The sequence below is a fragment of the Lacerta agilis genome, chromosome 7 (genome assembly GCF_009819535.1).
Source record: "Lacerta agilis isolate rLacAgi1 chromosome 7, rLacAgi1.pri, whole genome shotgun sequence".
Taxonomy (NCBI): domain Eukaryota; kingdom Metazoa; phylum Chordata; class Lepidosauria; order Squamata; family Lacertidae; genus Lacerta; species Lacerta agilis.
The window spans coordinates 57,698,451-57,726,242 of record NC_046318.1 but is presented as its reverse complement, the minus strand read 5'-3'; the positions used below and the strand labels follow the sequence as shown (position 1 = coordinate 57,726,242).

General features: G+C 40.4%; 1 protein-coding gene across 1 annotated transcript; it reads right to left on the bottom strand.

Annotated features, from left to right (window-relative positions):
- Nucleotides 1-692: 692 nt before the first annotated feature.
- Nucleotides 693-27,792, bottom strand: ZC2HC1A (zinc finger C2HC-type containing 1A). The gene is made up of 9 exons (XM_033155468.1): nt 27,647-27,792; nt 15,025-15,101; nt 13,546-13,662; nt 11,601-11,742; nt 8,078-8,226; nt 6,358-6,433; nt 4,322-4,427; nt 2,405-2,515; nt 693-1,132 (listed from the first exon to the last, which is right to left on the bottom strand). Exons 1-9 carry the CDS (start codon nt 27,660-27,662, stop codon nt 964-966), a joined length of 963 nt encoding a protein of 320 aa, XP_033011359.1. The 5' UTR covers nt 27,663-27,792; the 3' UTR covers nt 693-963.

Sequence of the window (27,792 nt, the reverse complement as noted above, 5' to 3'; positions counted from 1 at the left end):
GTTCTGAAACTCATTTGTTCTACTAATTATTATTATTATTATATAACAAGTGATTCTTTTTCTATTGTATCTTGCAATTATTGCAATAGCCACAAAACTCTATATAAAGTGGGCATAATAATTTAGACCATACTGGACAAACATTAAAATTATGCTTATGATTTTACTTGTTTTTACAAAATAAGGAGCAGGGCTTTACAAATAATGGAAAAGGAGAGAGGTGTAGGAGAAGCTTGATAAAGGTTGAGATTCAAAGTACCACTTACACATCTTCCATCCATTATAGAGAGGTTTGCAGGAAAAGCTGCCATTGGCAATCGATTCCATAGATATCTGAAGGTGAACTATTTTGCAAAACTAAGAATTATATTTAAAGAAAGGAATGTGAAAATTGGCTGGGGAAAATCTGGTACCACATACAAGGGAAGCATCTGTACAATCAACATTATAACGTGTTTTGAAAGCAGACTCAGAAGGAAATGCCAATCAGGTAGGATAATATCATAAACGAGATCAGTAAATCTGAACCTTTTTTGTTTGTTAGTAAGGTTTATGAGACCCCACTCATCAATAGATTCCCTTATCGGAAGAACTTATTCAGGGCTAACACTATTATGGGTGAATAACGAGAACAATGTAAGAATATACAGTAATACATAGCAGGATTACAAAAAAAAAACACAAAAAAAACACCCCTCCTATTTCTTGAGTTAATTCGCTCCATTAAAGATATTTCCAACAGTGTCTCAAGAATACCTTCTTGAATGGCACAGTTTCAGGTACCTATCAATTATATACAGTATATTTATATCTATATAAATTATTCTGCAACCAAAAAGAATTGCTCTCAGAAAATTACTATGGCGTTTTAGCACAAGTTCAGATGGGAAAGTATAGCGCAGAATTCCATGCAGCCATAGCGAAGAAGAGGGGCTCTCTTTTACCCTGCTTTACAGAAGGTGTTCACAAAACCATTCTTCGAACTCCACATTCACAACAGAATTTTGCAGATTCCACCGGGTATTTGGCGCCGCATTCGTAGCAGAATTTTGGTAACTGTGAATTTCCCTCATTGCTTTTTGAACTTGCTCCATTGACAGAAGATGAGCAGTCTCCACTGTCATATCCAGTTCTTCATCAACCATTGAACATTCAAAACGGAGAACATTATATAGATTAGATAAATGTTACAAGGTTTATGTGTGACTTGCAAAGCATTCATTCTGACCTTACAATAGTTTTTCAGTAATGTATCATTCCAAAAACATGGCCTTCTTACTACAAAATAAAATAAAATCCCACAATACTTCCTTGCTGGATTATACAACTCAAGCTCCATGCTAGCACTTGAGAACCTTAGGCCAATGGAATAAACTGAAGGAATCAAATTAATAGGCCCTTGTGTCAAATCTAAGGGCCCAATGGAACATGAAATAGAAGTTCCTTGATCAGGATATTCTACACTTCCTGCACTGCTAACTGGAAACCTCATCAGGCTCCCCTGGAAGATCAGGAGGTGATATTCAGTACGCCTTCCACGATCTTTCAGCTGATATAAAGCCATGCCCATTAAGTGACTACTAGCTACCCTAATATGCCCCTCTACAGAAAGGAAAGGTTACACCATCTCTTCCCAGAATAACAGTCCTGATTTTTAAAGCAATCCTGTGGGGAAAGATATGGAAGGGTCTGGAGCGTGTCATATCTAGAAGCGACATAAAGGACACAAGTAAGCTCAAATTGTGTGGGCACTGGAATAGAGCAGAGCATAAAAGTCCAAGGAGCTATATGTAAATCAGAGGCAGATGCTAGCAGTTGACCTCTGAGCCTCCCACTTGGATAGAGGTCTTAAAATATAATAATTATTGCAATTGTTAGTATCCTGCCTTTCCCCAGAACCAGGACTCAAGGTGGCTTACAGGAACATGAATAAAACACAGAAATGTAAAAACATAAAAGATAGGTAGCTTAAAATTTAATTAAACTATAATAGAATAAAAACAATATAAAAAAGAAAACTATTAACATGCAGATAGTAAAAAATAAAAAAGCAAAGAACCATTAAAATCCTTTCCCTTAAAAAATAGTCAGTTCCCAAAAGCCTGTTGGAATAAGGTCTTCATTTGCAGGCAGAAGAACAACAAGGAGGGAGCCAGTCTAGCCTCTCTAGGAAGGGAGTACCAAAGTCTGGAAGCAGCCACTGAGAAATTCTTTTAAGTATTCCAATCCAAGGCCAGTTATCTTATCCTTCAGTATTTATTTGTGATGTTATCCCCTTCCCCCATCAAGTGCCTAGTCTGGATTGTTTTTTTTAAGTGTAATTGTAATACCCCCACAACAAGACATTAATATTCAGATATATGAAAGCCATAAATACTTACAGAAAGGCAAAATCATTAATTACCTGTTTAAATAGCTTTCAGTGCTGTAAGTTTTTCTTTTGTTTGCCATCATACCTATTCCAGCATTCCGTGCCACGTTAGTAGGTGCAACTGTCCGTGATTTCATGGACCCTCTAAAAGATAACGGTAATTCAGTCAATTAGGCAGAATTTAGAAGCAAACAAATGCTTAGGGTATGATTCAGTGTCAACACACAATAAGCTGCTGTGCACACACAGGTCTCTCTGTATGTAGTAGGGCTGCCAGCGGGGACTGGTGCTTGGGGTGTGAAGGGAGGCATTAGGGTTCACTGACCACGCTAAACAACAAATTGGCGCTGACAACAAGTTCCACTGGGATCAACTGCAGTAGGAAGTTCTGAAGGTGTGCTGTCATTTAGAACTGTCACTGGTGTCATCACGATGTCAGATGATCGACAGGTGGCTGGCCCCACCCACCTGTCAAAATGGCACCCTGTGTGAAAGGTTGGGATCTGGCCTGCCAGCTGGGAATAGTTTTCCACCTTTGATATGCAAACATTTGCCATGTTGAATTCTTTGGCTCTGATCCCAAATTCTAGAGGTGCTTAGATGTGCACATGAAATTCAATTTCTGCAGGCTTCCCCATTAACTTCAGTGGGGAAGAGGCAGTTCCAAGCATTCATCTCCATGTTCAAAGCAGTTTACTACCAACAGAAGTGAACAGGGAAGCTCTTGCACATATGGGCTCCCGTGGGCAGGTGATTGCAGCTGCTAGTCTGGTTCTGTTTTCTGGTTAGATAATTACCCACAAACTAGACTCTCACATATGCTGAAGTCTCTCATGGGTGTTTATTTAAACCAATTCCAGGTTCAGTAGCTTGATGTACTGTCCAAAAATAAGCATCTCTACTTTAGATTTGGTTCTTCCCCTTTAAACATGAAGAGAATAAAAACAACAAAGGAGAAACGGAAATACAAAGTTCAACTAAATGAGAGGGGCAGAAGTCAAGCAGGCCCAAGCAAACACTATACTAAATTCAAAATACACCAGAGCCACATACATATTTTGCATATCACTCCTTTAATTGTCACACACTGTCTCACATCATCAGCAATTAAAAAGCAACATCTAAATTTATTTTCAAATATAAGCCCTAAACCCTATCGCTGCTAATATGTTTATCTGCTTTTCATGCAGAGATCAAATACTGCCACCTGGAGTACAAGAGAAAAATAAGCAGTTGCTTGGGGCCGTTATCCCAAATTAGAATTGACTATTGATATCAAGAGCTTTCTGCTGATGTTCCTCCATTGCTTCTACCATGCAAACTTTCAGCAGTGAGTCATCACAATACACAGAAAATATTGATTGATACAGCACCTGAGAATCTGTGTGAAACGAACTGATTTTCAACCTAGCAATTTTCAACAAAATATTATTGTGCTACACTGGTTTTCACTGTATTTATAAAATTACTGTTTTATATAGCAAAGGACAAAGGAGGAGGAGGAGGAGGAGGAGGAGGAGGAGGAGGAGGAGGAGGAGAAGAAGAAGAAGAAGAAGAAGAAGAAGAAGAAGAAGAAGAAGAAGAAGAAGAAGAAGAAGAAGAAGAAGAAGAAGAAGAAGAACAACAACAACAACAACAACAACAACAACAGCAACAACAACAGTTTGGATTTGATATCCTGCTTTATCACTACCCTAAGGAGTCTCAAAGTGGCTAACATTCTCCTTTCCCTTCCTCCCTCACAACAAACACTCTGTGAGGTGAGCAGGGCTGAGAGACTTCAAAGAAGTGTGACTAGCCCAAGGTCATCCAGCAGCTACATGTGGAAGAGCGGAGATGCGAACCCGGTTCCCCAGATTATGAGTCCACCGCTCTTAACCACACCACACTGGCGTAGTATTCAAAGTTGTTTACTAAATACTATGTGTACAGCGTTAACTGTGTACTTACCCTGTTTGGGGGCTTGTCCTTGTTGAGTTTTTATGAGCTGGAGACAAGCTTTGGATTTTACTTCCCACTGGCCCACTTGTAGACAGAATTTTATTTGCAGGTGTACCTTTTTAAATAAACATGAAAACATCATTTCTGTGCCTAGCAGCTTTACTTTATTCTTACTTCACATCATGAAACTACATGCGATGAGGGAGTTTCTGTGATTTGATACCCTGAATTAGGAGGAGATGCCAGAGCTGACAAATGGGATTGCAGCTGCAGTACTGCTGGGTGGGGGGGGGTGTTATCCTCCTCCCCATACCACCTCTTCCAAAGTACAGTCGTACCGTTCCGGAAGTCCATTCGACTTCAAAATGTTCGGAAACCAAAGCGCGGCTTCTGATTGGCTGCAGAAAGGCTCCTGCAGCCAATTGGAATCTGCGGAAGCCCCGTCAGACGTTCAGCTTCCAAAAATAGTTCACAAACAGTCACTTCTGGGTTTGCGACATTTGGGAGCCATGATGTTTGGGAACTAAGCTGTTCGACTTCCAAGGTACGACTGTATGCATTAGTCCCAGTGAAGTACCTTAATTGTGAGTCTCCCAAGCCTCCCCCTACTGTGAGTAAACAGCAACTTCAGAATGAGCAGATTTTGACCAAGAAAGTAGCAAAGCTGGGCCGGTGGGGAGAGGAAACATTGGCCAATTGAGGCAGAGAGAAATGAAGTCCAGAGTCATTCACTATAAAGAGCAGTGAAGTGACCCTGTAACTGCCTAGCATCATCTTAGCAGGGCAATCATGGAAGGTAATAACTTGCCCAGGGTTACCCAGAAGACTTCAGGCTGTGTGGGGGTTATGAACATAAAAATACTTTTTCTGTATTAGAAAAAAAGCCTCTCTGGTTCAGCATTCTATTTTTCATAATGGCCAACCAAATTTCAAGCCAGGTTTCTCCATCCAAACCCAAAGCTCTATGCAATAGAACATGCTGACTCATTATTCAGGAAGCAAGTCAATACCACAAACAAGGCTAGCCGCCCTACAAGTAATAATTTAATGTATTTTACAGTAGCCATGCATTTTTTTTTGTTTTTTTATTTTTTTAAATCTGCCTGTTTTCCAGCATTCCCCATCATCTTCCTACCCAATCACTGAAATATTCTTCTCAGGTCAGGACGAACAAGCATCATAGTTTCTTTGTGTAGTTTTAAATGGCCACAAGACGCAACCACAACAGGCAACACAAGAAGACAGGAGAGGCAATGTACACTGTCTTGAAAGTGTACCCTTTTCTCATCTCCTACTCTCCTAGCAGTAATACTGCCTTAGTAACAGGCCTCAAAGCACTGCACAACTGTTTTCAAGATTCTACATCTCACCTTTAAAGCAATAAAATAAATCTTTTATCTTTTAAAATGTGATGACTGAGAAGAACGCAAAAAAATTGTTGCAGTATGCAGCCTCAAAGCATTCACTCATAGATAGTTGAGCCACTGGTCTATCTAGCTCAATAGTGTCTACACTGACTGGCAGCAGCTCTCCAGGGATGTCTGTACCTATCAGACCAGAGATGAATCTTGCTACTGAACTCTGTAGCAACATTTGCTAGTAACAAGCTCCATGGGAAGGTATGTATCATTGGCCTTCCATTTCAACTTGAAATTCTTCAGCTGTGAAGATAAACACCAATAAACCATGGGAGAGGTGGCGTGGGAAAATCAGATGTGGTTGGTTTGCAATTCCCATTAGCTTCTGTCCGTATGGCCAAATGCCAGGGATAATGGGAGGTACAAACCAACAACTTCCTGAAGACCACATTGCAATGGCTTGGGCCCTTGATTCACATAAAGTAATGACGGCAACAGCCATCTGTAGAAATCTCGTACCAAGGATTCCTCAACCCCCAGGAATAGAGGAAATGGGGTGGCAGGAAAGCTGTGTTCCATTCATGGAAAGAAAATCAGGATCCAGGCCATTATATCTATTAGCCTTGAGGCAATACTTATTCATGCATTCCTGATATGCAACTACAATAACAATTTTATTGACATTACTTGGTTGTGGTAAGCGTGATGAGGCTGGTGGCGTTATTCCTGATGGAGGCATCTTCTTTACTGATGGCGACTTGTACTGAAACAGACACAAAAACCAGTCATTGAACAGCTCAGTCATACAGTTCCATGTCTCGAAATACTGTAATGATCAATAACTCTGTATCTCATGGGTTGTTTGCAAATGTACCTTAAAAAGAGGGTTTGAAATGCTGTTTTTTCCCCACTTCATTCAGGAAAATCTAGTGTCTACCCGCCTATTACTATGAAAATAACAAAGTACATACCAGATATTCCAATGCTGATTTAGGTCAAGGCTGAGTGATCATCTTTTTATACAGGTGAAACTCGAAAAATTAGAATATTGTGGAAAGGTTCATTTCTTTCAGTAATTCAACTTAAAAGGTGAAACTAATATATGAGATAGACTCATGACATGTGAACCGAGATATGTCAAGCCTTTATTATTTATGATGATTATGGCGTACAGCTGATGAGAACCCCAAATTAACAATCTCAACTTTGGGGTTTTCATCAGCTGTACGCCATAATCATCACAATTATAACAAATAAAGGCTTGACATATCTTGCTTTGCATGTCATAAGTCTATCTCATATATTAAACTCCAGTAGCTAATGAAAACAATTGATTACATAAATGGACTTTTCCACGATATTTTATTTTTCGAGTTTCACCTGTATGTTTGTAAGAAAATAAAAGCTGTGCTGGATCAGGCCCAAGGCCCATATCGCCCAGTACTCTGTTCTCACAGTGGCCAACCAAACATTCCTGGGAAGCCTGCAAGCAGAACCTGAGTACATCAGAGCTCTCCCTACCTGCATTTCCTAGCACCTGATACACACAGGCATGAATCTCAAAGTGGAGGTAGAACACAGCCATCATAGCTAGTAACCATTGATATCCTTGCCCTTCATTAATCTGTCTAGTTCTCTTTTAAAGATATCCAGGTTGGTGGTTACCACCATCTCTTCTAACAGCGAATTCCGTAATTTAACTATGTCTTGTGTGAAGCAATACGGACACTTCCAACATTCATCTTCATTGGATTTCGATGAATTCTAGTACAGTCGTACCTTTGATCCCAAACGCCTTGGTACTCAGAACTTTTGGTTCCTGAATGGAACGCCGCAAACCCAGAAGTGAGTGTTCCGGTTTGTGAATGTTCTTTGGAACCGAACATCCAATGGGGATTCCGTGGCTTCTGAATGGCTACAGGAACTTTCTGCAGCCAATCAGAAGCCGCGCTTTGGTTTCTGAACATTTTGAAAGTCGAACAGACTTTCGGAACAGATTCCGTTCAACTTCCAAGGCACGAGTGTACTATAAAAGTAGGAGAAAATCTTTTCTTTACCCACTTTCTCTACACCATGCATAATTTTATACACCTCTATCAAGTCCCCCTTTCCTCTAAGTTATAAAGCTGTAAATGTTGTCACCTTCCTCATTGCAGAGTTGCTTCATCTTCTTGACCATTTCGGTTGCCCTTTTCTGAAGCTTTTCCTGTTCTACAATATCCTTCATGAGGGGAAGTGACCAGAACTGTACACAGTATTCCAAGTGTGACTGCACCATAGATTTGTATAACACTGTGATGCTTTTGGCTTTTAAAATTTTTAATTTGTTTCCTGATGATCCCTAGTATGGAATTACTTAACTTCAGGCAGGGTTTATTATTCATCTGAGCAAATAATCATCACTCACCTGTGTCCGGGTAGGAAGCTTCCCTTTAGAATCAGTAACCACTTTTCCTTTATTAGTAATACGCGCTGCCTGTTCTTTGCAGAAATTGATGTGCCGATCAGCTGCACTTTCACTAAATCTTCTCTGGCAATATGGGCACTGGATATAATCTATATTCATCAGCAATTCATGAGACACAAGGAACAGTACAGATTATTTATTACTTTAGTCACTCTGGTTTTATCCCAACTTTAACTCTAGACCAGACCCACAAAGTGGATGACAATAAAAACAGAAAACATAAACTGCTAAAATATCTGAAACAGCATTATAATTTAAACGTGTTAAAAAATCAACAGCAAGTCAGTAAAAATCAATGAAGATTCGTGAGTATTGAAGCCATCGGCATTCAAAAACCTTTCCAAAAAAATTTAATGCACATAAAAGCCAAAAGCAAATGGGTCTTTGCTTTTTAAGGAGGCAGGTCCAAGTGATAGAGGCCACCATTAAAAGTCTGCTGAACAATACAAGCCTAGCTTTTGAGTGGAGCCTGCTTGACCACCTAATCCCAAATTAGCAAATTGGAGATTGACAAATAGCTCCTAACCCTAAGGGATGGAGAATATGCTTTTCCTATAAAGGTTTCGCCACCACCTCAACCACTGGAACAGGCAATGAAGGGAGATTATCACCTCTAAACTTATTCTCAGTCGAGACTTAACAAATCAAGGTGGTGCAGGAGCCAAGCAAGCAGGTAATATATTAGACATTTCCAATAATCCTACAGCTTCAGATGATGAAAGTTAGAACATATGCAAACACACACAACTGATTAATGCACTGGATGTTTCTGATACGAAGTCTGTGGCCAATGTGAAATCCAGCTGAAATAGATCTGAGTAATTGCAAAATCTCAACACATATAGCAAATATACACCTTTACGTGCCAGGCAAAAAAGTTCCTTTTTTAAACAGGCCTTTGGTTGATTTGATTGACATGCTGTGCCCTTTTAAAATGTGTGGGGGGGGCGGGGGTTGGGGGTGTTATTGGGTTGTTCTTTTTATTTTGATTATGTAATTTGTGCTTTTATATTTATATTTTATTCTGTGTACTGCCCTGAGACCTCTGGGTACAGGGCGGTATATAAATTCAACGACGACAGCAGCAGCAAGTAAGTCACAGGGAGCTATTCTGACCATGTTTAGGGCCTTTAACGAACTGGAAACTTTCTGTTAGACAACACAGCATACATCACAGTAAAGGAGAAACACAGGAGGTTTTGCCATCACTGGCAAGGAACACACTTTCAAATTAGCTCAAGCTTGTGCTTTGTCAAACTTCTTGGAATTTTCTGTCACTGGCGCTCCAAGCACTATTCCTGCTGTCTCATCCTTCGCCGGTACAAGATGCAGCAAAACATACTGGCAACCAAATATATAGCAAGCAGACTCAGCTTTTGGTTAACTATAAGATTTCCAGATTATATCTGAGTGCCATGGAAATACTCCTACAAAGCAAATTCAAAAATGCAAAGAGGAGAGCCTAACAATAATTTTATTATTTATACCCCACCCATCTGGCTGGGTTGCCTCAGCCACTCGGGGATCTGAAGGTAGCTTGGAGAACTTTCTCTTACAGACATGTAACTTTTTCCAGCATTGCAATTTTTGACACAAGAATGATTCAGTCACAGCAATTTGGGAAGGAGAATAGACGGGGGGGGGGATTATATCCACGGCTGTGTGAAGCCCAAGCTAAAAAAAACCAAAAACATTAAAATTCTGCATAACTTATTTTGCATTGCTTATTCTGTGATTTTATTCTTAGTATATTTTATTTTGATTTTGCTAGATGCGAAGGTGATATTCAGCTTTGCTGTGCACTAAAGTAATTCCAAATACATAAAACATTTATTCAGGAACATCCCTAGTTTCAGAGATTTCAGTGAGCACTGCTTACTTAAGCAGTATCTTTGAAGTCTATCTTTGCAGCTGTAACGGCTTAAAAAAAAACTCATCTGGAGGAAAGTGGAAAATGTTGATGCCAAGTTACCACCATTTTGTCCCACGCCTCCATTTTATTTTCAGTCTCTACCTTCTCTGCAAGTGCAAAACTGACAAGGTCAAGTGACTAAAGAAAACGGTTCCAGTCACCACCCTCTACTGAACTGAAAAGAAAGAGTTCCTAACACTAGGTGCTCTGCTAGGACATGCAAAAGCCAATAATCCCTTCCATCCTAATGCAATCAGGACTAGGGACAGATGAACCCAAGACAGTTGGGTCCATCCCAGTTCTCAGAAGGGACAAGACTATGTCTGTCACTCGTAGATATTTAATGGATTTTTAAAAAAAATCTACCTGAAAACAAATGGTAAAAAAATAATAACAAGAACTTAAAAGGTAGTCTGAAACTTGTTTGATGCTTGTTTCTCCCTCCCCGCTTTTCCTTTAAACTTCTAAAAGTGTAACACCCAGCCCTCTTGGCCTCAACACTGTAAACACTGGGGGCAGCCATCTTTTTTGCCATATAATTTCCCTAAAGCAACAGGACGCCATCAAGCTTCATGCCTCACAAGGGGACTTGCTGTAAATGCATTCAAAGTGCACAGCAGCAAAATGTCTCACGTGCTATAGCCACTACAGGCTGTGGCAAGCGATGTGCCCTATTTTTAGAAAGGGGGAAATAATTTTTTTAAATGAACAGAGGCAGAACAGAACCCTACAACCGCCTCTCAAATGATTCCACCAGGCTGCAATTTTTCAAGTGAACCACTGATCTAATATCAAATCAGGCGAGTCCATTTTGCAATCTGAGCAGGAAAAGATTCACACCCCACATCCCTAATCAGCACAAGACGAAACTACTAATCGGCCAACCACGTTTTGTTTTATTTTGTTTATTTAATAAAATTTATACACCTTTTGATTATAAAAAGGCCCAAATCAGTTTACAAAATATCAATAAACCTGTGTTCTTTTATGATCTAGTACCAAGCACAGCCTTCCTCAATCCTGCCTCTCTTTTCAAGTAGCTTCACCATCTCTGCCCTTTTTGTTCCCCCGGAGAGCCCCTTTCTACAGATAACTAAATTTTAGATTTCTAAGACTATAATGGGTGTGACTTCTGAAAGTGTGATTTCAAGAGCAAACTTACTGGTACACACTCAGCCACTTGGGATGACTGTTTCTATGTTCCATCACCCCCTGAACCTGCCAGCTGAAAACTCGGCCATGGCCTAGGAGAATGCCTGCTCTTTATAGGATGCCACTGGGGATTCTGTTCCCCTTCCCTTCATCTGTGCATTTAAGAGGTACTGTGAATCTCACCTTCTTAGTCTACCTTGCCTGCAGGCTTTTTCGGATTAATTCCTTGCCCTCCCATTTTGAGGCAATGAAATGCCTTGAACTGTATGTTAGTCTGTTTATGACCAGACAAAACACCTGACCCTTTGAGAGAGACAGGATGTGTCTGTCTAGCCATTCATTAGCAATATTGCACAAAACAGATGCTGTAGTTGAAGCCCACAATGTCACATTACATACCAGGGTCATAAGTAGGTGGTGGTGGAGGTGGCAGTTTTCCACCTTCTTTAAGGACCTGATCAACTCCTTTGGCTGCTCGTATAGCTGCTATGAGTTCCTCATGCTTTCTCCTCCAGTTTGATTGTTTCTTTGGGGGCTCTGGCTAAGAAGACAACAGAAGCAGCACAGACACACACACACACACACAAAATTAGCAATTTGATAAAAGTGATTTCTTCAGCTTTGCATACAATATTATATATAGCACCACTAAATACCGGTACATATCTTCCCTTAACCATGAAGTAATGTTGCTTTTCAGGAGATAAGCAGAGTTTATACAAAAGCTGTAATTAGATCCTTTGACAGGGAAGTTGTGAGAGCAGTTATGAAACAAATATAGAAGCAATAAATTTAATATTTCAATAGACACTGCTGACAGTGATTTCCAAATAAGAGCTCTGTATACCTAAGCAGAAGCAATGTGCACCTTTTCCATGGTCCTATACACTGGGTTAATCACTTCACACACTTTTGGCTGTATTTTCCTATTGACATTATTTACTTATCTGTCTGATGTTGCTGTTATTTAAAGAATGCCATGTGTATAAATCACCTTTCTGGTCCATGGAAAATCACTGCTTATGCCACAACAGCATGTCCAAAAAAACCAAACAAAATCCTGTACCAGTAAAACCAATGGAAACAAAGTTTTGGAAAGTCTTTTTGAATACTATAACTGCCCACCAACCTAACTGATCTCAAAAGCCAATGATTTCGGCAGGGCCTCCCCAATACCTATCTTAAGGCACACACAGACTCATACAGTCCAGCCACCTCGGGCTTTAAAAGTCAAAATCAGTACTTGAATTGAGCCTAGGACTGCATCAGTAATTAGTGCAACTGGTACAGAATCAATAAAATATGTTCTGAGAACCTGGGTCAAATGAGCACCCAAGCAGACATATTCTGCACCAGCAGAACTTTCTGAGTTGCATTCAAAGAGACTTCTCTGCAGATATTATGTATGTGGCCTAGTTAGGAAGAGCCATTCTTTGGGAGTCACTAGTATCAACTGCTTTCATTCATAGTTTGGTAATTAGCTGCTGTGCTAGTCTGTTCCACCAAATATTGTTATACAAAATAAACTCCAGGTGGTGTATGACTATGCAAGCTTTTAAACTACACTGATCTTAAGCATCAAAGACATTCTGTGTAATCAAACAGCTTGCAGACTTCTATAGCAACAGAAACTGGGCTAGTACATGATGTATTTCCTCGTTTCGTAAACTAGTCTTCTGAGATACAGTATTATTCACAGACACAATTTCTCTCTCTTTGCTGACTTTTTGAGAAAGACAACTTTTTGTTATGAACTTACAAAGTGGCTCTACTAATGCTCCTTAAAACAGAAGAGCCTAATAACCACACTGGCTGAGATCCTAAGGAGGAAGCAAATGTCATTGAACAATTACGTCCGCTTCAGGTTACGTCTTTTCAAGTTGCGTCCCGTGGCAACCCAGAAGTACCGGAACGGTTACTTCCGGGTTTCACTGCTCGCGCATGTGCAGAAGCACTAAACCACACCACGCGCATACGCAGACACAGCACTTCTGGGTGCGAATGCTTCGAGTTGCAAACGTGCCTCCGGAACGGATTACGTCCACAACTTTTAATAATGCTCAAGCTTGAATTATTCCCGATTCCATCATGCCACATATTTCAAATCCAATATTACTTTTACAGTCAGTACTTTTTAAATATTTAAATCTAATCCCAGCTAGGATATTGTGCAATGTATGCTGCTTAAGGCAATTACCACTCCCGTTCTGGATTTATTATATCCCATAGATTGTTATGAATAAACTTCCAAAGTCATCACACACATGCAGCTAATAACTGAACTACATGCCCATGGACATACAGTTGTCTAAAAAAAGGAATATTCTAATGCTCAAGTACCTACCCGTGGCTTCAGAGGTTTGACGGTGGAAATATCAGTTCCCTCCGCTCTCTGTCTGCTGGAGTCAAATGCTTTTCTTTTTTTATTAGCAGCTCTTTGGCAAATAGGAACATGCTTCTTCTACAAGTAGGAGAGGAAAGAAATGCAACATTTATATTTATATTTCGAAAGCAGGTTTCCTCCCCTCCTCCTACTAGCCATCCCATCAAATAAACAGGGAACCCTGGGAGGATAAAACTTGCATGCATTCCACCTTACTCAATTTTATAAAACGAAGTTGAAGTTTCAAAAGCAAATCCATCCCATAACGTACTCAGCACTTTTATGAATAGATTCATTAATACTGACCAAGGCTGCATTCATACGACACTTTACTCTGTCTCCCCGACATTTCCTTACCTTCATGTGATCATTCACATGATATAAAAGTCATTCCTGGAAATGTAGATGAAGTTCAGTGCTCATTTCCACATTAATTGTTTCCATAAAAAAATCCATTTGCAACCCTGTTAACTTTGAAAATCGTGAGTTTTGTGTTGTAATTTTCCTGCAATTTCATGGTCAGGGATTTTTATTTTTATTTTAAAAAAAAGTTTTATAAGTTGTGTGTCTTTGTTTCTCAATTTTATCTTTTTACATGGTTTTGTACATTTTGTGGTATTTTATGCATTGTGAATTGTTGTTTTGTTTTTATTATGGATTGGTAATTCTTTATTGTGGTTGATAAGTGTGAACTGCTTAATTATTATTTGTTGATGTTTAATTTTACTGTTTACTATTAGATTCTGATGGATTGTTGGAATGTTGCTTTGTGTGATATAAGTTGTTTATGTTAAAGGTATTGTGACTTTTATATTGGATCAGATTGTTACTATTAATGTTTGTTGTTTTATTATGTTTTTATGTGTTGGAAGCTGCCCAGAGTGGCTGGGACAACCCAGCTAGATGGGCAGGGTATGAATAACAATTATTATTACTATTACTATTATAACACAGCCACCCCACGTCTGAATAATATGGGCAATAAACCCCATGTCTGAATGCAGCCCATATTATTAGGAACAAAACCAACAATGTCTGTAACCAGTGATAACTGCTTGTATGTATTCACAATTAAGTACAGTGGTGCCCCGCTAGACGAAAATAATTCGTCCTGCGAAAATTTCCGTCTAGCGGGTTTTTCGTCTAGCGAAGCGGCAATGCAAGCCGCGTTTTCGCTAGCCGAAAAAAAGACGAAAAATTTTCGTCTTGCGAGGCAGCCCCATAGACTTTTTCGTCTTGCGGGGCTGCCTTCCGCTAGACGAATGTCTTCGTCTAGCGAGTTTTTCGTCTAGCGAGGCATTCGTCTAGCGGGGCACCACTGTAGTATACAAGTTCCATCAATTAATTAAATAAAACAATTCAAATTGGCACAGTAGTTTCACTTTTAAATGAAGGGTTAGACATGAACATGTTTTTAAGTCACCTGACATTTATACTCACTAATGCATTTGGGAAAAAAGTCCTCCCACAAATCTTGCATGGTAAAAGATCTTCCACTCGTCCCACACTTCCGTTATCTTAAAAGAAACACACACATACATTATGGCATTACAATTCCTACTTAACTCTTAATCTGCAATTATATTTATGTTTTCTGTAAACTGCTAAAAATGAAACTACAATAAAATCAGGCTTTAATTATAATAGAGCTCACAGGAGTCATTCATAAAATTGCCTGCAGAGATTGAAATGATCTGCATTTCTCATGTGGGAACATTAAAAGTTTTCCCTATGAGCAGGAACAGAAAACCTGTGAAAATCTATGGTCTTTAGTGATCTAATTATTGGTTGGGACAGCGCCCCTAGTTTCTAACACTAAAATCCTACCATTATAAAATGGAATCAATCAGTATCTGAAGAACTGCACTGCTGTGTAGTATTTTGGAGGAGCTGAATAAAAGAAGCTAGATATGCAAGATATTGTCAACATCAATAAATATTTTTTACACAACTCCACCAGACAATACACCCATTAAAAAAAAATTAGACTATGGGCAGAAACAAGGCCTATGAATGAGCTGTTGCATAGTTTTGTACATTGAATAAGACCGTGTTTTCTGTTTAGCAGAAAACAATGACTAGATAAGCATTCAAATATTTTTGTTCCTTTTAAATGAAGCAGCATAAAAATCAACTATACTGACAGCAAAGAAGGTCACAGTCCTTCATTGGTATTTCAAGCAAATGTCTACCCAAATGTCAACCCAGACAATATAAAAAGCAAAAAAGAGAAAAAGAAAAAGCTGATCATCCTTCTTTTGTTTCCTGCTTGGCAGGGGGTTGGACTGGATGGCCCTTGTGGTCTCTTCCAACTCTATGATTCTATGATTTTACATTTAATTTATGGATTCTGTATTGAGATTGCCAGCAAAACTCCAGATACAGGACGATCCTTTTGTTGAGAGGACTCCCCCCCCCAATAAAATCACTCATTAGATCATCATCAACTTTTAGCCAAATTCCCAATAAAAATTGCCTGTGACAATGTACTAAAATATTGTACCAATACACAATAACTATATCAGAACCACATATTATAAAAGTTCCTCTGCTGAGAAACCTCTTAAAGGGCAGGAAACTACAAGAATGAAGCAGCTGGACTGGAATGACTTATAGTATCAGTTGTCTCTATACCAGTGGACACAGAATGGAAAACAAACAAGACGAATTTGAGCCCTCAATACAGGATGGCAAATATGATCTAACAGGCATTACTGAAACCTGGTGGGATGACATTAATGACTGAAATGTCAGAATTGAGGGGTATATGTCTTATTCAAAAGAAATAGCCCAAACAGGAAAGAAGGAGAAGTAGCATTATATGTAACGGATGTGTAGATTTGTGAAGAAATCCATAACTTAGAGCAAGGAATGCAGTTTGAGAGTGCATGGGATAAAAACTGTAGGAGAGGAAAACAACAGTGACCTTACTGTGAGTGTCTGCTATAGACCTCCAATCCAGACTAAAGACTTGGATGATACCTTCCTACTGCAGACTACCAAACATTCAAAAAGGAGAGACATAGTTGTTATGGCAGACTTCAACAACCCCAATACTTGCTGGAAGTTAAACTCTGCCAAAAATGTAAGGTCCTACAAATTCCTCGATTGTCTCACTGACAAGAGCAGCAACTCCTCACCAATGTCAGTAATGACACTGACTCTCCTTCTCTTGACAAAGAGCATCTCCCACCCCCACTCCTTCCCCCATGGCTTAAATCCATGAGCAGAGTAAATGACAATGTCCAGGTCAAGAGGACAAGTCCTTCCCTCAAGACACCTGATTTGATATCAGTTAGAATCATTACAAATGGGGCTCAAAGGAGCTACCTCCCTCCCTTGCCCATGTCAGTGGTGGTTCTGTTTTGTGCTAATAGCATAATGACAATGTAAAGCACTGCAGAACATTCAACAAAAAATGTTGTATTGTTGCAGCAGCACTAATTTTTTTAGTCTCCCTATATGAGTGAACTACTGTTCTTGGCAGATATCCAATCAACTACAGCTGTATTTACAAAAGAAAAAAAGTAATCTATTAGGAAATTGAATTATTTCCTTTGTACTTCAACTGAGCAACATAAAAGAGAAAAGTTGTTCTCTCTTAAAATGTACAAGAAACAATTACTTTCTATTTTTTTCCATAAAGGCCATATATGTACAGACTTTTTTAAAAGTAGGTACTAATAAATGCTAATAATACTAATACTAATAAAAAGACCATCAGAAAGAAAAGTTGCACATTCTCATTATCTAGAACCCTCTAGACACACAGCCACAGGGTTTCCTCCCTATGGAAACTGTTTCAATCAAGCAATCATTTTGTTTGTATGCTGCTTTTCCAAAGTCCAAACCATGCTCAAAGTGGCTCACAACATACATAAAACTACAGTCACAACAAAGTAGCCATAAACAATAAACAAAACACTGAAAAGTACACAAGCAAATTAAACAATTTTCACATAAGATACAATTGTAAGATACTGTACAACAAATTAACAGCAACATCATCAAGAACCCCCACAGAACAAAACATGCTAAATAATGCCGCAGCCCAACAGTCTGTTCACCAGACTCAACTTTTGTAGCTGGAGTCAATCAAGGCCCTGCCCTCCCAGACCACGTGGGAAAAGGCCTGCAAGGCAGGGAGCAGGTCTTCTAGGACGCACAGCCAAGATAGTCTAAAAACCTGGAAAGTTGCTGCCAGTCAGTGTAGCATATAATACTGAGCTAGAGGGACTAGTGGTATGACTCAGTCAGTATAAGGCCACTTCCTAAATTACTAAAACAAACTGACTTCATGCCATAACTTTTGCAAGCTTGAATACGCTTATTATTTTAAAAGTATCCTCTGCTAAAGTAAGCTTGATGACACTTTATATTTAAGCACTTTCCTGGGAGGCACAGGCAACCTGGAATTGCATGCTTCCTTCCTCTGCACCCTGCACAGAAGTAAAATCTGGCTTCCACAGGAGGGAAACCTTCCACTCTGCACCCAGCATAGAATTATAGCACGGTGCTGCAGGAGTCTCTAGTAAAAAATGTTTTGCAGGCTAGTAACTTTTGTGAGCTTATTTACAAGGCTGGATTACACAACCAATAAGATCCAACATCCTGTAAGCTTTCATTGAGAGACTTAACAAAGAAAAAGGGGGCGTAGAGGTTAGCTTTGACTCAGGTCAGCCATACCAGGAAGTCTCACAGGCCTTTATTATCAAATATAATAGCAAAGAAATGCGACTTCACATTCAAGCTGCATACAGCAGCAGACCACCAGTGCTGTTAATCCACCTTTGTTTCACATGAGCAAAGCACCCCTTACCATCATCATATAACATCCTATATTATAATTCTGATACACTTGTTCAAGTGCCATCATTTAAACAACTAAAATGATATTAACTATGCACAAGACGGATGTATCGGGTATGGAAGAACAGCCAGCCTTGGAGAAGCAGCATAACAGTAACAGAGTGTGCCTACAAACAGGTCAACCGATTATCATGGGTAGCAGATCAGTGCCGGCAATCTTGCGACTGCGTGCTCTGTGAGCCTACACAAGAACAATGATAGAAAAGATATCACTGGCCCTATTCCCTAACTTTCAGTGGCATTTAATTATGCATGTAAGCTTCAAGGCATTTTCCGATATTTGTCTTTACAACATCAAGCAATTCACCTCTCAAAGAAGTGCTGTAAAAGAATATACAAAGAATGACACAAAGATCAGTAACTGGAAGCTGGCTTCCTCGTACTGTACTACTGACTTCAGAAGAATAAATATGCTGCTGACACTTCCTGACTCAGCTATCAGTAATCCAAAATATAATTAATCGGAACTCATCTTTCCTTTGTGTATATAATGAAGGAAAATGTTTTGAATGGATAACGATAAATATTCTATCGCCATTCAATCCTGCATCTTCATTTATTATCTTTACATACCTTTCAGATATATTCATGCAGTGATTCTTTTTCTGGGGGGGGGACACACAGGGGTATGCATAACCCTAAACATTTTGTGAATCTAACGGGAAAAGAAACTAAAAAAATTAAAATTTCAGGTTTCTTCTCTAGCACAGTGAATCATCAGTTCTGTTGCTATTCCCAATAGCGGCCTCATTTCCTGTCATGGTGTTTCCTGAGTCTCAGACAGAATGAGAGTACCCCTAAACATTTTTTCAGGGGAAAAAGCACTGTATTCATGTATATGTCAAGCATGCATACCAATTACAATATATGGATTGGACTCCAATTCAACCCTTCAGAAAAATGCTGGTTAGTAGTTCTGTGTTCGCTGCTGTAGTTTGCTCTGACTGTAGTTGTTGTACGCTAAATAAGTTTGGATTTGATATCCCGCTTTATCACTACCCGAAGGAGTCTCAAAGCGGCTAACATTCTCCTTTCCCTTCCTCCCCCACAACAAACACTTCGTGAGGTGAGTGGGGCTGAGAGACTTCAAAGAAGTGTGACTAGCCCAAGGTCACCCAGCAGCTGCATGTGGAGGAGCAGAGAAGCAAACCCGGTCCCCCAGATTACGAGACTACCGCTCTTAACCACTACACCACACTGGCTCTCAAAAGACAAGGTAAAAATATCTTAAATAAAGACTGGAGTGGCAATGTACTAGAAGACAAAGTTGAAGGTCAGAAACTGAAAAAGCTTTGAATAGATTGTCACTTTAAAAAAAAAACAGGCCAATTCTATAGCATCCTTAAACGACTGTGACATTTAACAAGTACAGTAGTGACCTAGATAGGAAGGAAAACAGACAGAAAAGGTACAGTGTTATTGTAACTTTCATAATTATGCAGAATGTACTGTATATTCTAAAGTGTATAAGACTACTTTTTAATCCAGGAAAATCTTCTCAAAAGTCAGGGGTCATCTTATACACCGGGTGGAGAATCTGCGGCCGAGTATATCTCAAACTCTATATTTTAACTGGAAAAGTTGGGGGTCGTCTTATACGCCCAGTTGTCTTATACATCGGAAAAGACGGTATCTTTATTTAACTTTCACAATTGAGCAAAGCAGTGTTAGAAACTGAGATATGAAAGCTAGGAGCTAAATGGCACTTTAAACCAGTTATGGGCGCAACAACAGAATGTCTAGGCGCGCTTTTTTAATAACAATACAAAGCTGAAAATGAATGAACTGCAGCTAAAATATTATGTTCATTTTTCACATGCTCTAGTCCTTCCCCTGCCCAGCCCCCTAATATTCTTAAGACGGTCTCTTCTCCAGTCTTCAGAGAGTAGCTGGGAGGCAGAAAAAAGGTCCTCCTTTCCTTCCACTTCACAGTTTTAATCTGAAATCTTAGGCGCAGTACTGCGCCGAGATCTCAGACACTGCTAACGCTAATGAAATTCCCTGTCAATGGGAGTTTTGAACACTGGAGTAAAGAGATTTCGACAGATACATTTTCTATTGCCCCTGAATAACAATTTGTACCTACTGCAATTTCTTCTTTTACAGAATTATTAAAAAAATAAAGAGCTTGGAGGTTTTATTTATAATTAAATAGAACACAAATACAGCCAAATAGATAAAAAAATTAATGAAAGAAGCCTTGTTCTTTGCACCTGGTTGCATCAAGTGGAAACATCTAGTCTGGACCACATGATGCCCTCCATCTCCTCTTGGATTACCGCTCCCAGCATGGCCAATGGTTAGGGCTCATGGGAACTGTAGTCCAAGGACTCAGCTATACAGCCGCAAATACAGTCATACCTCGGGTTACAGTCGCTTCAGGTTGCGTGATTTCGGGTTGCACACTGCACCGAACCAGGAAGTAACGGAACGGGTTACTTCCGGGTTTTGGCGCTTGCGCAGAAGCGCCAAATTGCGTCACCCGAGCGTCCACGGTAAAACATTTTAAGTGTGTTGTAAAGTGCAATACACAAATGTGACACTAGATGGCAATGATGAGCCAAGGCAAATTCAATATATTTTTCAAAACATTTTTTTATAAAAGCATTTTCACAGCATTTTTAATATGTGTGTAGATTCTACCCAACAATGCCTAGAGGACGTTGGGTACCCTGTTCTTGATGGAAAGTCTCTTTGTTAATTTTAAAACATAACCTGGTTTGCTCACCATTTTGTGCCATAAATTCCTCATATTATTTTTGCTTTCTCACACACTGCAATGACTTATCAGCTACCTTGATAAATCAGTATTAGTCATCTTACTCTAATGAACACTTATGTAAATAAAAGGGGGGGTGACATTGGGGAAACATATACAAGACCTTGGGACGCGGGTGGCGCTGTGGATTAAACCACAGAGCCTAGGGTTTGGTGATCAGAAGGTCGACGGTTCGAATCCCCACGATGGGTTGAGCTGTCGTTGCTCAGTTCCAGCTCCTGCCTACCCAGCAGTTCGAAAACACGTCAAAGTGCAAGTAGATAAATAGGTACCGCTCTGGTGGAAAGGTAAACGGTGTTTCCGTGAGCTGCTCTGGTTCGCCAGAAGCAGCTTAAGTCATGCTGGCCACATGACCCGGAAGCTGTACGCCGGCTCCCTCAGCCATTAACACGAGATGAGCGCTGCAACCCCAGAGTCGGAAATGACTGGACCTAATGGTCAGGGGTCCCTTTACCTTTTTATACAAGACCTTACCACCCAGTATTTAATTCCACATGGTTAATTAGTCCGTTCTACATAGACATATATTAAAGAATTGGCATTTGTTTTAAAAAAAGGTCTGAACCAATATTGAAGCAATATGCCTAATAAGCTCTTCATACAATCAACACCAAGAATCTGCACTAATCTCATATTAAGATAAGCTTTATCATTCAACACACATGAATACCCTACAGAGTAGCAAGTCCCTAAAGAGAAAAATAAAATGAGATAAATCATTAAAACAGTAATGATCTATGGCAAAACTACTTAGTGGATTACTACCGAAAGCACTAGTCTAATTACCTGCATTTTTTCAACAGGATTAAGTTTTCTTCTGTTGTGCTACCATCTTTTTAAGATTAGTTGTATTTCTAGTTATCAAGATGCCCTGCTTGAGTTTGCAACCTAAGCGTTATCCAGCTGGCAGGTCCCACAAGTTTTTTAAAAAAAATTAAGAAATTTGACACATTCTATAAATAGCCTATTATAATTTCATTCTCAGAAAACTTCAGCAACAATTTTTAAGGAAAAGTACTTAAGATTGTTCTCTAATCCTAGGTTTGCAGACAATGGTCAATAAAGGCTGAAAGAATGAGAAATAGTAGAATCCCTTCTGTAACATTAGCTAGTCATACCTCTGGTTGCGTTCGCTGCGGGTTGCGTTCGTCTTGGGATACAAACGCGCCGAACCCGGAAGTACCGGAACGGGATACTTCCAGGTTCGGTGCTTCGCACATGCACAGAATTGCTAGACTGCGCTTTGCGCATGCGCCAAATCACACTGCGCACATGTGCAGATTTGGCGCTTCAGGTTGCGCTCTGTTCATGTTGCGAATGGGCCTCCGGAACAGATCCCATTCGCAACCAAATGTACCACTGTACTGGTGAATAATGTTCTAGAATACAATATGAAGCAGAAGATCCAAGCTCCATCAGTTAGAGTAGTTAGTGCTAGACTAGCCAGAACAATTATATAATTTTCTCATGTCCCACTCTTTCTGATCACATATTGGCTGAATCATCAGTGCAACAAAATGTACTGGGAGCTTATAATGAAGCCACAATGCTAACATCACTACAGCCACCTCTCCAATACAGCTCCTTGTAAATCTTGCAATAACTTACTTAATTGCAACAGCTACTTTGAACATAAGCATAGCTGCCTTATCTTCAATCAGGTCATTGGACCATGTAGCTCAGAACTGTTTGCACTGACTAGCAGCAACTATTTGGGGTTTCAAATAGGAAACATTCCCACCCCTACCTGGATAATGAATCTTGGACTTTCTAAATGCAAAGCAGACACTCTGCCACCTTTTATTGTTGCTGCATACTTCAATCCTCAGGGTTTGTTTGTTTTTTTGCAAAAACCCATTATAGAAACACCATATTGCTACAAAAATGTGCTTATCGACAATGTGAAGCAAAGGACTATTTATGGCCTCCTTGACAGGGGACACCCTTAGCTAAACTTGAGCAATGTAGTTGTGGTGGCAATAAACTGAAGTTTTACATTAACGTTCTTAAAGAGATAAGAATGCAGTGTTTCATTAAATCATTTGAGTATTTTGACTCATTAAGAAGACTTCCCTGATTTAAACATATACACATAACACACATAATATATACATCTTAGCCACAGGGGCAGGAATCATCGAATTTAATCAGTCTTTTCTCTCTCTCTTATGCTGGAGGAAAGGTCTGTGTTAAGGTGGTGTTCCTGCAAAAGATGCATACATCACCTAAAAGCCAAGACCAGATGACAGAGCACATCCAGGCACACTTGGAAGGAAACTGATTTTCTAGATCCATTTCCATTGGGGTTTAGGCATGGTTTTGACATAGAAACTGCTCTGGTCACCCTGTATGACCTCTGTTGGAAGACAGGGGAATTGTGCCCGTTAATGCTCCTTATGTTATCCTTCTGGAGTGGCTATCTGAGTTAGGTGGGGGCGGCACTGCTTTGCGGTGTTTCCGGTCCTACTTGTATGGTTGTTTCCAGAGGGTGATACCACTGTACATGAAAACACTGAGTTTTGGAGTACTCTGTCAGCATTATGCTGATGGCACACCTCTCCTTTACATCTGCATGTGTAGCAGTAGATCTGCTGGATCGTTCTTGCCTCAGTAATGGACTGGAGGAGAGCCAATAACCTGAATTTCAATCCAGATAAGACAGAGGCACAGATAGTGGGCGGTTCCCTAGACCGGATGGATGGGAGGTTTCCTGAACATATAACACCAATCCAAGTCTGACTTGCACTGGCTGCCAATTAGTTTGTGGGCCCAATTCAAAGTTCTAGTTTTTACATATAAAGACTTAAAAGGCTCAGGGGTGCAATACCTGAAGGGCCACCTCTCCCCATATGAATTAACCCAGAACCTGTGTTCATCATCTGAGGCCCTCCTTTGTGTGCCCTTCCACAAGAGGTCCAGAGGGTTGCTCCCAATTTGTAGAATATTCTCCCCCAGAAGGCTCACCTGGCACCATCATTATTTACCTTTAGGCACCAGGCAAAAACTTCCCTCTATAACCAGGCCTTTGGCTTTTAACTATTTGTGGCATTTTCAAAGTGGATAGGGTGTTTTTAATGTATTTCTTTTTCCTCTTGGTTTTAATGTAACTTTGTGACATTTATTGTCTTAGCTGTAAGTCCCTTTGGGTTTCCTGAGCAATATAAAACGACTGACAAATTTAATAAACAAAAAGAAGTAAGCCTTTTGATTTGGAATCATTGCTTGATTCAGTTTTATATTTCAGTAGAATTGAATGGATGAAAACTCACAATTAACCTACACAATTTTTTTTAGCTGAGTGACAGCTCTGAACATTTCCGTTTCCTTTTCACTTTCTGAAGGGTGTGTACGCGTATGCCTAGAATACCTGGAACAACTAAAACTTCTAATAATAGCAGTACTACATTTGTTACTTCTTCCACATGAAAGAGAAAACTATCCCCCATTAGAGAGGCCACAGTTTCAATGCCCCTGAAGAGGCTGTGCCACTCTTTTGCCCCCTTTCACCACTCCTAAATCTCAATAGAGGCCACTAGAGTGAAAGTAGGTAATGTAGTAGACTATTAGTTATGCTACTACAAAATGTGCTGTGAATTGCATGGCTTAAGTTATTTGGTTTTATCATGTTAGGTCTGCAATTATTGCATCTCAACTGTTTTAACTATGGTAATCTGATTAGCTTTTAGTACTGTTGTGTTAGGCTTAGGTAGCAATCCTCTACACAAGAAGTCGGTGTAAATTAAGCTGGTGTAAAGTTACACCAGATCCAAACGCTGTCCAGTCGCAGGGCTGCTGCTAGCAGAGGGAAAACAAGTCTTTAAAATAGTGTTTGAGTTACACCATACTTTTTTTTGCCAGCTTAACTTATGCAAGGTTGCAAGGTCACATGACCAAGCTGAATGAGTTTAGGATCCAGACCCCAGCCCTCTGGTTCCCTCTTTGCCATGCCCCCCCCACCGCTTTTTCAGGACTTTGGCTGAGCCAAGAATGAGGGAGATAAGGCAGTGGATTCTAACCTGCTCACCTTGGTGGATCTGGCAGTAGGATGGCTCCCTTAATGTTTTATTGCTAGAGTTTGTTTGTTGGTTCTCAACTAGGAACCACAGATTACCTCAATTACTTTTCTTGTTTTTGTTCCCATGCAGCTATTCTTACTACGAATATTGGTTTTTTAATTGTAAGAACAAAAGAATCACCTGCTGGTTCAGGCCAAAGACCCATATAGCCCACCACTCTGTCTTCCCATTGGCTAACCATATATCTATGGGACGTTTGCAAGCTGAACCTGCGTGCAGCAGTGTACACACCCTAAACATCAAATGAAGACCTGCATAAGCCAAGAATTCTGGAGCATCTTGCCTTTAACAAGAAGTAGGCATATACAAAAATCCTCCTCTCATGTTTTCAGACATTAAGATGCAGAGGTGCTCCTGCAAGTAGCTTCAAGACAATAACTAGAATCCTTCAGTGAGCATCAGTTTTAATGGGATTTAAGCAGAGGAGTGCAGGCCAAGTAGGAAATTGTCCTAAAGGGCTACCATTTTCAATTCTTTACTGAAGTCAGATTGTTTAGTTCTAGTTATCTGAATGCTTTTCTTAGTAAAACCTATCACCTCCTCTTCCATAGTGCATGTAAGTGTGAAAGATTATAATGTCAGAAAAACATTTCTTCAGTGCAATTGTTAGAATTGTGAAATAAATAAATAAAACAATGACAAACCACCCAAAATAATGCAGTCATCACTCAGAATGTCAGCTGTCCACAGCAAACATAAATGAGCATATTGTTGGCTAAATGTGACAAGAATGCTGAGTAGCTAAGTAGAGGGAACTACTATACATGTAACATTTTAAAACAAATGATATATTAAAGGCTTAGGAAAGCAATGAATGCTCAGCTTGCACAGCCAAAACTAGCCATACAAGGTCATTGCTCAGGAATGAGAAAACATGGGTATGCCAAGAGAACTCAGCCAAACACTACTTCACCATGGGGGAGATATGCTAAGCCAGCAAATAACTCATTCCCAGTCTAAAAGGTTTTAGGCCTTTCCGCACAAATGTCACTGAAATCATCTTTCCACCCACCCGGCTTCCCCTCTTGCATTTCCCACCGCTGCAAAAGAAATATAAAACTTGCACAGGGTGCTAGAGTATATACCTGCATTAAAAATGGTTCTCTCATTGTTTCCTGTGCCGATATCCTCCATGTGATGCATTCCATGCCACAAGCAATCCCTTGCACCCTCCCCTCCCCCTCGTCTTGCATTGATTTTAAAAAAGCATGTAAGCACCTCATCCCCACCCACCAAAACACAGTTATGCAGTAAGGAAGATAACGTTGAGAAGTTCAGACCTTAAAACCTGTCAGGTTTACATAGGAGAGTCATTGTTGCTGTCGCTCTTATATATTATTACTGTTGTTCAGTGTTTTTTTTTCCTGGGAGGACGCATGCCCCTAAACATTTTGTGAATCTAAGTTTGGCATCATTGAGGGGCAGTGTTTCAAGATGAGTAGGAAAATGAGAGTACCCCTACCTAAACATTTGGGGGGGGGCACTGCTGCTGCTGTTATTATTATTATTATTATTGGCTTTAGCAGCCTGCCAAGCAAATCCCTGGGAACCTAAGGGAGGCCTGCCTGGGACTAACCACCTACTGGACCCTTCAAGCAAGCATCGCTTCATAGAATAACAAGCCCATCCCCGCCTTCCTGAGGAGCAGCCTTGCCCAGGATCGGATTTAGGTTTGATGAGGCCCTAAGCTACTGAAGGTAATGGGACCCTTTACATGTCCAGCTGTCCTTTGCCAACAACAAATTGTCGCTGTTTTTTGTGCTGAATATATGCTATATGGTAATTTATGGACCTAATAGATCCATACACAATACAAAACACTGTTGCTTTATGCAGGTTTTATTTTATTTCTTTTTTATCTTATATTTTGGAAATGTACATCCAGGGTTTTTTTTCCCTTTAAATTTTTTTGGGGGGCCCACCTAAGCTATAGCTTGTTTATCTTATACTATGTAAATCTGGCACCGGCCTTGCCCCTTGGCGACGAGTTCTGCAAACAGGGAACAGGAAGGGAAAGGAAAGGCTGGGCAAGGGAGGAGCAGCAGCGCACGGGGAAAAGGCGAGGCGCAGGCTGCTTTCGCCCACCTTCCCGGCCCATTCTCGGGGGTCGGCGAGGGACCTTCTCCGGCCGCCTTCCCGGAGCATCACGGGGGGAGGCCACCATTTCTTGACTGCCTCCCTCCGGCACCTCCCTTCTTCCCAGCTCCGGAGAAACACACAAAGGCTCGGCCCTCCTCTCGGGCGCGGCGCGGCGGCTGCAGCCTTTTCCTCAGCGGAGAAGGCCTCCTCCTCCTCCCCGGGCCTTCTCCTTCCTTTTCTCCTCGCATCCCTCCCTTACCGTCCAGCTCTTCCATGGCGCCGCCGCCCCTTCAGGATCCAGCTCCCCGCCGCCGCCGCCGCCGCGAGTGTGGCCGCTGCTGTAGCAACCCGGCCGCCTCCCCGGCGCCAGCATCCCCCGCGCCCATTGGCTTCCCCGCGCAAGGA

What these genes read in the sequence shown, in the direction of transcription:
- ZC2HC1A (XM_033155468.1), bottom strand. An exon ending in CTTTTTTCCCAAATGCATTA is followed by an intron (nt 13,663 to 15,024) that starts GTGAGTATAAAT and finishes TCCTACTTGTAG; the next exon opens with AAGAAGCATGTTCCTATTTG. An exon ending in ACCACCTACTTATGACCCTG is followed by an intron (nt 8,227 to 11,600) that starts GTATGTAATGTG and finishes TGATGAATATAG; the next exon opens with ATTATATCCAGTGCCCATAT.